Raw genomic sequence first — 12,991 nt, 5'->3', positions numbered from 1 at the left:
GCTAAGGTGGCCGAGATTGTCAATTGGGAAGTACCTCAGACAGCTTATGACATCAGATCCTTTGTGGGTATATGCCAGGCAAACTCCACCCACATAAACAAGTTTTCTGAACTCTCGGCAAATCTCACCGATCTGCTTAAGGGTGTCAAGACAAGAAGGCAATGGATTCGAATGACTCCACGAGCATTGGAGGCATTCAAGAACCTCAAGGTGGCTTTATCAGAAGCGTCTTGTTTAGCACTTGCCTCGTGGGACGAGCCATTTCAGGTGATCATCAATGCGAGTAACATCCCAATTGGCGGTGTATTACAACAGAATGGTCATCCAGTAGCTTACATGTCTCGTAAGTTACTGCCTGCAAAGAAGAATTACTCAATCTACGATCGTAAACTCCTTGCAGTTATGCATGCCTTGAAACATTGGAAACATTTTCTTTATGGCCGTGACTTTGAGGTTCGCGCTGACCATCAGGCATTACGCTGGATTCAGACAATGCCAAGTGCACAGTGGAGTGACCGACAACACCACTGAAGCCAGATATTCCAGCAATTTGGTGGTACGATTGAGTACCTTCCAGGGCCACTGACCATCAGGCATTACGCTGGATTCAGACAATGCCAAGTGCACAGTGGAGTGACCAACAACACCGCTGAAGCCAGATATTCCAACAATTTGGTGGTATGATTGAGTACCTTCCAGGAAAGGCCAATCCAGTGGGGGCTGATGCTTTGAGCAGGAAAGGACAAGTGACTTTGATTCAGACCACTAGACTCGACCTTGTTGGTACGGGACTAGACGACATGAAGCACACGTATGCAGATTCCAAGTAATCGATACACAGTAGGAACAGGCATTGGATGCCACAAGACCATGCCACTTTTTGATACACAATGGTTGGCTTTTCTACAAAGGCCGACTATGTGTCATGAAGTCGTTCAAGGCAGCTCTTCTCTTGACGCCCATGACGCCATTACTGGTGGTCATAGGGCCATGAATTCGACTTTGGAGAAATTGGAACGGCAATATTATTGACCAAAGATGAGATGCGATGTGTTTTCATATGTACAACACTGTGATATTTGTCAAAAGGTGAAAGCTCCTCGTGGAAAGAAGAAAGGGTTGTTACAGCCCTTGCTAATTCCTGAGGGACCTTTCCAAGATGTTTCGATGGACTTTGTCACGAATCTGCCTCCCAGTCCGGGTAAGCGTAATACCCAGTGCTTAACTATAGTTGATAGATTTAGCAAATTTGTTATGCTTATTCCATGCAGGGCCAATGTGACCACCGAGGATGTTGCACAACTGTTCATTTGGCATTGGTACCCGATTGGCAGGATTCCTAGGACCATAGTGTCAGACTAAGATGCCAAGTTTACCATTCATTTTTGGAGGGCATTGTTTGATAACTTTGGTACTAAATTGAATTTTTCCAATGCATTTCACTCACAAACGGACGGCCAGACAGAGATCTACAACCAGTTGTATTTGATGTGCTGAAGTGTTATGTCCATGATCAACAAGGTAAGTGGGAATCATATTTGCCTTTAGTTCAAGCTGTTTTGAATGATTCTTTTTCTTCAGCCATTGGCAGGACTCCATAAGAGGCAGCATTTGGAAGACCATTCCAGTCGCTATTGACCAGGACTTTGTCTTCATTACCTGAAGCGAACAGATTAACAGAGTCTTACCAGGAGATTTTGGAGTCAGTAAAGGACAGGTTGGCTAAAGCGCAAGAGGCCTACGCTCGACAGGCCAATAAAGACCGAAGGGATATGAAGTTTCCGGAAGGGAATTGGATTTATCTTCGGATTATGAAGCAAAGATTGAAGCAGGTGGGGAACCGATGCCCAAAGTTGTCTTTCAAGAGCTTCGGACCTTTTCCCATCCAAAGAAAGATTAACGAGGTTTCAATGAAGTTGAAGCTACCTCCAAGTTGGACTATGCACGATGTGTTTCACTTCAGTTGGTTAAAACCATATGCAGGTCCGTTCTCTTCACAAGTTAAAGACAAGGCGGAACCAGATATCATTGATGAAGCTGAAGTTATGGTTCCAGAACACATCCTTTTGCACCATTTCAAGCATGGCTCAGGCCAACGGCAAAGACAGTTCCTCACGAAGTTTCAGGACCGAGGGACCCACAAAGCGGTATGGCTTGACAAAGAGTTTTTCTACGAATATCCGACGTTATTGACGGATTATTTGGAGGCTATGCAGCTTCCATCAAGTTACGTAGAAGGGGATGTCACGTGCATCCCGCACTTAGATGCCACGTAGACATATCTGTTCAGAAGGTGCAGGACCTGGGATGGAAAACTGGTCCCATGTGAGCCCAGTCCGGGACGAGTCAGCCAGGGTTCCATTCCAGTCGTCCAAGGTCAGGTGTGCATTGTCCTGCATATGAAACAGTGCTAGTCCGTGCTGTGAGTCTCCCTTTGGAATGATGTCAGTGGTTATATGTACCTGGTAGGATACTGGATGCCAGACCACTATGTAGACAGTTAGGGTTTGCATATAGGAAAGTGGCCAGCTCATAGGGCTACCCCAAGGACAAATATGGGCATGGGGGAGGTGTAGAACCACCCCCATAGGGGCCACGAAGGACTTGGTTGTGTCCACCAGCCATGGGATGGCCATGGAAGGGCTGTAGGATAGCCCTAGGGCTCCTGGACAGGCAGCCGACAGGGTACACAGCCCTAGAGGACTATAGGCCAGGTGTGGGGCAGCCCCCACAGGCTGCCCAGCAGCCAGAAACAGATGCGCCTGATGGCCAGCAGCCTATTGGTGCGATGCGCAAGCAGTTCTAGCATCTAATGCTAATTTACAGGTCGGTGGGTATTTTTCAGTCAGCCGACTAGTTTTATTCCGGGCCGACTAGCATCCTAGAGGGGTATAAATACCCATTGCATATTTCAGTCCATTCATCTCATAATTCACCAAGTGTTGAAGTTGATCAAAGGGCCAGGACAGCCAAGGACAAGCTAACGCAGAAGGGGTGAAGGATTGAAGGTCAAGGGCAAAGATCTATCTCAACCAAGAAGGTTCACGTTCAGTCTTTTATTTTCAGTTTTGCATCATTCTAATAAAAGCAAATACACCATTCGTGGTGGGGGCCCTACAGAGGATATTCGGGACCTAGTGTTGTGTCCTCTTCTCCCTCTCTCTCTCTCCTTCGCACTTCGCCCCCCCCCACTTCAGTCTCTGCCCATTTCGCATTTCAATCCTCGTCCGTCTCTGTTCGCCCCCTTCGCCCGTCGCACCCCCCCCCCACTTCAGTCTCTGCCCATTTCGCATTTCGCTCCTCGTCCGTCTCTGTTCGCCCTTCGCCCCCCCCCCCCCCCCCCCCCCCCCCCGCTTCAGTCTCTGCCCATTTCGCATTTCGCTCCTCGTCAGTCTCCCCACCCTTGCTCAGGCCCCCAAGGCAGCAACATAACTCTCCCCTGCAGGCTGCACCGGTAGCTGAGCATCTTGTAGGTCGCATTTTCTGAGTCTCCCCCAAAAGGGAGAGGGTACCCTTGAGGGGAGACTCGTTCCACCAACAGCCCTCTCCTTTATCAGCAGCAACACATGGAAAGTAAGAAGTCTTTTGCCTCAGTCACCGCTTCACGATTACCGCCCATTCCTCCACCCGTGAGCAAGCCGACACCATGGGAAGCCTACCTCATGCAAGAACTGAAGAAACTCCAGGGAGAATTAGCAGCACAGAAACACGAGACTATCAAGAAAGATGAACAAATCAACGAACTGAAAGTGCAAGTGCAAGCCATGAAGACGAAGCAAGAGGAAGCACGAGAAGGACCCATACCTACAACACTACAAACAGAAACGACAAACCATGTTTCAAAGGTAAATTCAGTTAACTCACAAGATTTTGTTAAAGAAGTCATATCAACAGTCAAAGAAAAGGAACGAATGGAAAGTAACAAAAAGGTAATCAGAGTCAGTGGTCTTCCTCAAGGCTGGGATAGGGCAGACATAGCTCAAGAGCTTCGAGAAGACTACATATTAGATACAGATGTACTTACAGCACAACTGAGCAAAGTAGTCCCCTTCGTGGACTTAGGAGACCCTATCTCTATTATAGTAAAGGGTACACAGGCAAAAGTCTCCTATATGGACAACAATGAGAAAATAGAAGTGATGAAGCAAACAAGGTCTCTCCAAGGGACAAAGGTATGGATAGCTGATGAACTCACCCCGCTACAACTCAAGAACAGATCGGCAGCAGAGCTAAATAAAGTTAAAGAAGCAAGAAAGAATGGCAAATGGGCAATATACAAAGGAGGACAAGCAATCATTAAAGAATTCCGTACCCCACCCTCCTCAAGAGCAAATCCATCCATGGATGAAATATAGCTATTTTTATTTTGAACCTCAATTTCGAACTAGATGCAATAGAACCCATTGTAATTTAAACTCTTAAGAGTCTTAAGAGTTCATTTTGAGTTATTTTTTTTCAGTTTTATGCCTCTTTGGCATCGATACCCAGAGTGGAATGTAAATGGATGTACCTGATCTGTCCCATAGGTCGGATTCGGCCTCCCGTGGATGTTAATATAACTTTCTTTCTTTCTTTCTCTCTCTCTCTCTCTCTCTCTCTCTCTCTCTCTCTCTCTCTCTCTCTATTTTTCTACACATTTACATTCAATTCTGTACGTTAATATCGTCGCGACAAGTGTGCTGTTTTTCTGAGCATTGAAGTTACCGATCTCCCCCGAAGCTTCCGCATGTTACACGAATAGTGTGTTGTTGTTTGCCTTGGATGGTTTCAGGGAAACATTATTTATGGCTCCCTTCATTGGGATGGATTATGTTTTTGGCTCCCTTTATTTGGGATGCATTGGAATTATGAAACCCATGGTTATCTCATAGATCGAGGATGGTCAAAATGCTTGTAAAACTATTGCTGGCCAAAATGCCTATAAACTATGTGTAGCTTAAATGTTTATGAAGAACCAAGCTATCCATGCCTATGAGTGATTCTTATCTTATGTTACACACTTAAGCCCACCTTTGCTTCAAGGTGTGTCATTGAAGTACCAACATGGGGTGTAAGTGGTAGAGTGAACTTGAGCCCACCTTTCCTCCAAGGTCTGTGGTCAGAGTACAAGCACAAAGTGTAAGCGGTAGAGTGAACTTGAGCCTGCCTTTGCTCCAAGGTGTGTGGTCAAAGTACGAACACAAAGTGCAAGTGGTAGAGTGAACATGACGCCTAGTTGGCAAGCGTCTACGACAAGGGTCATGTGAATCGACGCCTTGCTGGCACGAGACTTATGTCTATGCCAAGGGTCAATAGACTAGAATTTGGTATTATGGAGATTTATTTTGTCTCACCCATTTAGTTTCAGACATGATTATGATATCTCGACTTATGGGCCTGTTTTGTCTCACCCATTTATTTTGGGACATGACAATGATATTTGGACTTATGGGATTGTTTTCGTTTCACCCATTTATTTTGGGACATGATTATGATATGCGGACTTATGGGACTGTTCTGTCTCGCCCATTTATTTGGGACATGGTTATGAAATCTGGACTTATGGGACTGTTTTGTCTCACCTATTTATTTTGGGACATGATTACGATATCTGGACTTATGGGACTGTTTTTGTCTTGCCCATTTATTTTGAGACGTGATTATGATATCTAGACTTATGGGACTGTTTTGTCTCGTCCATTTATCTGGGACCTAGTTATGAAATTTAGACTTATGGGATTGTTTTGTCTCGCCCATTTATTTTGTGACAAGATTATAATATCTTGACTTATGGGACTGTTTTATCGCCCATTTATTTGGGATATGATTTTAATATTGGTATTATAGAGACTTTTTTAGTCTCGCGCATTTATTTGGGACATTTATAGTAGAAGCTAGTCTGCAAGAGATTCTCCTCCAAATGAAGAGAGAGGTCTCCAATTTATAGATTTGGGCCTCCCATGAGCTAAAATGGCAAGAGAAGGCTATAATGACAAGTGGAGAGCCACACAATAGCTGAAGTGACAAGTGTGAGGCCACTTGTCTCACTTTGATCCACTTTCTTGCCACATGTCTCAATCTAAGAGATGGGTCCTCCCATAATCTTTACCTTTAAAAATATCCCAACTGGTAGCGCATTTGTCATAGGTACTTTGGCAGCTCTTGGTATTTGCTCAATTCTAGATGTAGTGATGCAAAGAGAATTTCCATTGAAGTCAGGCCAAAAATAGCAACTCGCCTAAATTTTAGTAGTGTGATTCTTTGTATTCCAAGATAATCCTCCATTCCCAAAGCTTGTACTTTCCAAATATTTTGACGTACTGGAGTCCAATAGACCCCTTTCATACTGGGAAATGTCGAGGTTGGTGACATCCTCCCTAGCTTCTTAAAAGTTGTCCGCAACTTTAAGCTTCCAAGATATAATCGTGTCCCATCAAGTGGGTGAGACGAGACAGTCTCATATGGAGAGCTCCTACACTCCTTCACTACCCTCAACAAAAGGCTTCTCTATTTCTATAGCCACTTGATGGCTGTACCGAGCTGTACCAGCTGATTTATGTACTATACCCGTTGCATTATTTGATGTACCAATTGATTTGAGGGTTGTATTTGCTGTACCTGCCCATGTACTTGTATCAGCTGAATAGAGGGCTGTACCGGCTGATATAAGGGATGTATCTGCTATACCAACCCATGTACTTGCTGTAAGGCTGAATGGAGAGTTGTACCGGCTGAATGGAGAGTTGTATCTGCTATACTGGCTGAATGGAGGGCTTGTACCTGCTATTTCAAATTTTGTACTTGTTGTACAAGCCCATGTTATAGCTATACCTGCTTTACCAACTCTATGCATGAAGACCCGAGGTTTTTGGGAGAAGAATCAGTACCCACATGGAGGTATATGGATTATATTGTTGGCTTGGCATTTCTGCTGCCTATGTACTGGCTGAATTTTACGGTTGCCTCATGTAGGACTGTGTTATGGCATTTGTATATGGATAATCCAGCATCTCCCGTAGGGAGAGTAAGGCCCTCAAAGCTTGTACATGATATTTTCTCCTTGGGTACTAAAAAACTCCCAGAGGGGAGGGGGGGGGGGGGGGGGGGGGGGGGGATTCGGCCCATTCTGGCCTCTATGCACATCTCTCTTTTACAGTTTTGTGGATTAAGTGGCATATGTTTAAGGCTGTGACCAATTTAAGTGTTTAATAATTGCATTAATGGTCAAGTGTTTTGTGAAACCCCTAGCCCTCCAAAAGCTACATTGATCGTCTCCTACTTGGATTAACAAGGACGTGAATCTAATAGAAGGCGGAAATAATGCCACATCCCTAATTGGGCTTAGGACCAGTGTTAATTAGGGGTTAGGATAACCAAGGTTTAGGAGATGTGCTACCCCACAGTTAGGATTAGGGCTTAGCTGAGCATAGGGACTCGCCCAAGGAGGCTAAGGGATAGCAAGGATGAGGTTTGGATAGGCCTTGGGTAATCAACAACGAACTAGAGGCTAATAAATAAACGCAATTGGCCAACAATAGCCTAGTTAATACTCTATAAAAGTGCCTTGTGCTCACTTATGATTATTATGAGGAATCCTCGCCATGGAGACATCTATCAAGGCGAGAGACCTCAAAGCTAAGGGTAGTTGTATGCGGAAGGCAGTCTGGTAGTATGGGAGACCAAGACCTGTTATGGGGGCCTGGCTAACTCATGGCAATATGGACCTCAAGCTCGGAGGTGGTTCTGAAACAGGACCTATGGCTAGGAGGAGACTCGCTAGCCAAATTCTATTGCTGTCAATCATCAACATCGGATCGGATGCGAGCTTTTCTACTCTTGATAGGGTTTCCAAATATGTGGGCATAACACTTTCTTCCTATTCTCTCTATATTTTCAGTTTTGTGCTTCAAAGTAGTTTAAAGAATTATGCTTTTGTGAGTGCTATTCTAACTTACATGTCTTCCTAAAAAGGCAAATTGGGACTTGTGACAAACAAAATACTAGTCGAGTATTACAAGGTACAATCCACATGCCAACATTCAACTATCGGGGATTATTTTCATTACTTGTTGGAGTGAATGACATTAGAAGATGGCCAAAACATGTCATCAAAAACGTCATATCAAATTATGCACTGAAAAAAGTTGTACCACAAATATTATCCATGTTCATAAGATAGCACATTGTTTTAGTTGTAAAATTATTTCAACATACTATGGAAGTATGGAGTAGAAGATTCGGTTGGTAAAACCTTTTGTGAGGGCATCAAGCACTCCACTTGATTCCAAGTACTTCCTAAATGCTTCTTTCTTTGATTCACTTGCCTACAACAATCAACCAACATTAAGTCGTCACAATCAGGTCCTCTGCACCATCCACGGAAACCAAAGATAACCAATGCCGCATGTACAAAGCATGAAACCTAAGTGGTCTCATCCTAACTATGAACAAGATTGAAATAAAAATAAAGACTTTAAGCAAATCGTCTGTGAATGCTTCAAAGCTTGTAAAGATACTCAAGTGGAGGCAAGGTGTAACTCGAAGCACGGGGCTTACCTAAGGGATTAGGACCTTAAACACACTTTTCGTATCATCAATGCATAATAACATTAAGCATAGCCATGACCATTTAAGTGCACAAAACTGAAAATGAAAGATGCACATTTTGACACCACACATACGGAAGCCCCTGTGAGTAGGAGGCTTAAAAGACCTTAAAAATATATTTATACTAGACTTGTGAGCAAGAGGCTGGTAAAGACCCAACAAAATCCAAACCCCATTTTTTGAATAGTTTAACGGGCAAACTGTATTATGAGGCATTCTGTCCGTCGTGCCCAACCTTTAGCAAACATCACATAGTTTGCAAACTTGCATGCATCTTTTAACATTGTAGGCCACCATAATCTTGCTTAAAATATCTTTTGAGTCTTGACCTATGACATTCCCAAAGAAATGGCCTCCACTAATTCATTGGTGGGCTTCCTCCAATATGGCTTGTTGCTCATGCTCCTGCACACACCCGCGAAGAACCTGATCGATCCCCATCTTGCATAGTTGTCCAACTACCACCATAAAAGAATTGCTCCTGAGAGCCAACTGCACAATGTAGCGGAAGTAAAAGTGCGAGAGAGAGAGAGTGGGGGGGGGGGGGGGGGGGGGGGAGAGAGAAAGGAAGGAAGGGAAAGGAAAGTTGTATTAACGTCTTCAAAAGGCCAAAATGACCTATGAGACCAAAAGGTTACATCATATCCATGAGGTGCATCATCCCGGGTACAAAATAGTAATAAAGAAAGATAACAAAAATCTAGAACTTTAAAATCTGATCTAGGTACATGAGCAGAGAGCTCTCATATCAATATCACCCTAATACATCCCTCATGGGCCGCTGTGACATGGTGCTCAAGGTGGTAAAACTGAGCTCGTGCGAGAAGGTCCTGCGATGATAGGAAATGATGGCCCAGATCTTCCTGTGCTGGCGTGGTCGTGGGCGAGGGCCATGGGGTCTGGGGCGTCGAGCTCTGCATAACTCAATGGCTCTGTCGAGTGGTGTCACACCTCTCGGCCGAGCTCCTACACTAGCCTGTGGTCTGGGTATGATGGGTGGATCGGCCCTCGGAGTGCTGGTATGGAACAAGTCGATGAGAGCTCTCTGTGCTGGTCCTCGAGCAAATACAACTGATCTGAATCTCACTAAGGACTCCCTGTGTCTACGGAGCTCTAGAAGAAAAATTCCCAGGCATCTCTGATCCGGGAAGCCCATGATCCTGGAAAGTGGTCCGAACCCAGTTCAGAAGAGGCAGTGGAACCTCCTCCGAATCTCATAGTATACAGGGCATCGGCATATGTAATGGTCCTCTGTCTCTCGGGCTCTGTGTGAGAGAGCTAGCATATCATGTCCTCTGGTGCAGGCGCCCTAGGCCCTTATCTGGCAGTCGCCACTCTCAGCTGGTGGGACGAGGTGCGGATCTGGCCGATCACGCATCTCACCCCAGAGGATACGTGTATGTCCATGTAGCGTGGACAGATGATGAACCCATCCTCTGTCAGGCATAGGAGGTGATCTCTGTAGAAGGCCATCCTCGTCCCTAGTGGACGACTAGGTAAACTCCATGTCCTCTGAGTATCCAGTCTGACAATGTCCTTCCTGATAACCCTCTTCCACTCTGTGCGGCTTAGAGCAAATGACGGGGCCTGAAAGAAAGAAAGAAAGAAAGTTGTATTAACGTCTTCACAAGGCCAAAATGACCTATGAGACCAAAAGGTTACATCATATCCATGAGGTACATCATCCTGGGTACAAAATAGTAATAAAGAAAGATAACAAAAATCTAGAACTTTAAAATCTGATCTAGGTACATGAGCAGAGAGCTCTCATATCACCCTAATACACCCCTCATGGGCCGCTGTGACATGGTGCTCAAGGTGGTAAAACTAAGCTAGCGCGAGAAGGTCGGTGATGATGGGAGATGATGGCCCGGATCCTCCTGTGGTGGCGTGGCCGTGGGCAAGGGGCATGGGGTATCGAGCTCTGCATAACTCAATGGCTCTGTCGAGTGTCACCTCTCTCAGCCGAGCTCCTACACTAGCCTATGGTCCGGGTATGATGGGTGGATCGGCCCTCGGAGTGCTGGTACAGAAGAAGTCGATGAGAGCTCTCTGTGCTGGTCCTCAAGCAAGTACGGCTGATCTGGATCTCACTAAGGACTCCCTGTGTCTACGGAGCTCTAGAAGAAAAAGTCCCAAGCATCTCTGATCCGGAAAGTCCATGATCCTGGAAAGTGGTCCGAACCCAGCTTGGAAGGCAGTGGAACCTCCCCCGAATCTCAAAGTATACAGGGCATCGGCATATGTAATGATCCTCTGTCTCGGGCTCTGTGTGACAAAGCTGGCATATCCTGTCCTCTGGTGCGGCTCCCCTAGGCCCATATCTGGTAGTCTCCACTCTCCTGGTGGGACGAGGTGCAGATCTGGCCGATCGCACATCTCGCGTTAACCGATATCTTCAGAGATTGTGGTACCTTCACCATTGGAGGTGCTGGAGCAAATCTAGGATTCAATGTTACTGAATTGAACCTTGGCGATGGCCCTTGATATGCCATTGTTGTTGTTGGGGGTCTTGGAGTTTGAGGTCTACCATGGATTGATGGTCTTGGTCTAATTGGTGGTGGTGGGAACCTTGAAGCAAATCCCGCAAGTTCTTGTGCCTGTTGGTATTGTTGATAGTCTCTCTGGGGTTCGGATGGTCCTACTTCTATATCAAATTGAAAGGCGGTTCCTTCCATTGCATGTAGGTTTTAAGGCCGTAGATTTGTTTGAGAGGGTGGTGTTATCACCCTCATGGTTGATTTCGTGATAACAACAGGTGGTCCTCAAGTCACTGGGATTGTACGAACAAATGGCTTAATGTTTTCTATATTTTCAAACAACTGTGCTCGTGGACTAATCACTCTTCTACTCACTCCCAATGACTGAAATTCAGCAAAACAACTCTCATTTTTGCTGTAATTTCTGGTCTTTTTGCTGAAAACCCTAATTTCAGCCTTCCTTTCTCAAGTTGAACCATAGGGGAAGCTTTCCCAAGGTTCCCTTCATCTTCTTGAAGACTTTTGTCGCGAAGAAAGTTCAAAGGCGACAAATCAAAGATCTCAACACTCCAAGGACTTCCATCGCGAAGACTTCCGCTGTCATCGACTCTACTTGCTATTGGTAAGATTTTATGCTTAAATATGGGAGCAAGTAGCAGGAGGGAGGAACCGGATTACAAGATCACATACCCTGTGTAGTGTTCTCTTGTCCTACGTGCTCTCTTGCAGATTGTTCCTATCATGTGTTGGTGGAACAATAGAGAGCAGATGGTAGGGAACATGGGCACTTGAGAGAGTAGTGTGGGTTGCAAGTCTACATCGACAACCACTTGTTTGCAATACTGTATTCATATGCATTGGTATGGAAATCTGGTCAGAAATGCCCATGACACTATGTACTTGATTCTCCCAAGATCAATATACTTTATTTAAGGAAGGGGTCAGCCGTTCCGGCTCATTGTGTGTCTCTTGTCAATTCAGCAATTTACTTCTTGTATTTTGAGCAAGTGTCCGTCAAATCTTAGTGTATTTAAGTGTATTGATTCGCATATCCGATAAGTCCTCATGGTATGCAACTGTAATAGCATGAACCTGTGGTCGTCTAGATAAGGCATCTGCCGCCACATTCTTTTTCCCTGGAGTGTGTAAAATCTGAAAATGAAACATTGAGAGGAAATTTGCCCATCTCATATGCTTCTCTGAGAGCTTACTTTGAGTCAAAAAGTATCTCAAACTTTGATGATCAGTTTTGACCATAAAATCAGCCCCTAAAAGATAGTGTTTCCAAATAGTAAGGGCATGAATTACAGCCAACAACTCCTTCTCATAAACCTGTAAGTGAAGCTCTGCATGTTGCAAGCGTCTGCTCTCATAGGCAATGGCATGTCCTTCTTGGTTCAAAACAGCCCCTATGCAGTCCCCACATGCATCACATTCCACCACAAAAGGTTTGTGCAAATCCGGAATAATGAGTACCGGTCCCGAGATGATTGCACTCTTCAACTTTTGAAAGGCATCTCTCTCTTCTTGTGTCCATTTAAAGATTGCTTTCTTCTTCGTTAAGTCATGTAACGGAGCGGCAATGAAAGCAAAATGCTTGACGAACCTCCTGTAGTAAGCACATAAACCAAGGAAGCTCCTCACTTCATGGACTGATTTCAGCTCTGGCCATTCTTGCATGGCTTGTATCTTTGCGGGATCCATGCGCACACCATCCTTTGATACAATGTGACCAAGATAGTGAATCTCTGGGAGGAAGAATTCACTCTTTTTTGCATTTATGTAGAGCTGATTTTCTTTAAGCTCTTTAAACACAATAGCCAGGTGCTCACGATGTTAGGCTTCATTCTTTGAGAATACAATAATGTCATCAAAGAATATACCTGTGAACTTTCTATGCTTTCTGAACACCCTGTCCATCATCC

The 12,991-nt window shown here is 44.9% G+C and overlaps 1 protein-coding gene across 3 annotated transcripts in view; it reads right to left on the bottom strand.

Annotated features, from left to right (window-relative positions):
• Positions 1-12,991, bottom strand: part of LOC147637352 (c-Myc-binding protein) — a 124,986-nt gene that overhangs the window by 61,980 nt on the left and 50,015 nt on the right. For all 3 annotated transcript variants that reach the window (XR_015266028.1, XM_086799139.1, XM_086799138.1), the window contains exon 2: positions 8,231-8,303. Coding sequence is in view for 2 of the 3 variants with exons in the window: in XM_086799139.1 (XP_086655265.1) it covers positions 8,231-8,303 (73 nt within the window). In the remaining variant the exon portion in view is untranslated. The remainder of the gene's footprint in view (positions 1-8,230; positions 8,304-12,991) is intronic.

Source organism: Cibotium barometz, chromosome 6 (genome assembly GCF_041138505.1).
Source record: "Cibotium barometz isolate CiBa-2024 chromosome 6, ASM4113850v1, whole genome shotgun sequence".
Lineage (NCBI taxonomy): Eukaryota > Viridiplantae > Streptophyta > Polypodiopsida > Cyatheales > Cibotiaceae > Cibotium > Cibotium barometz.
Note: the sequence above shows the minus strand (reverse complement) of the source record. Positions and strands in the feature narration are given on the sequence as shown.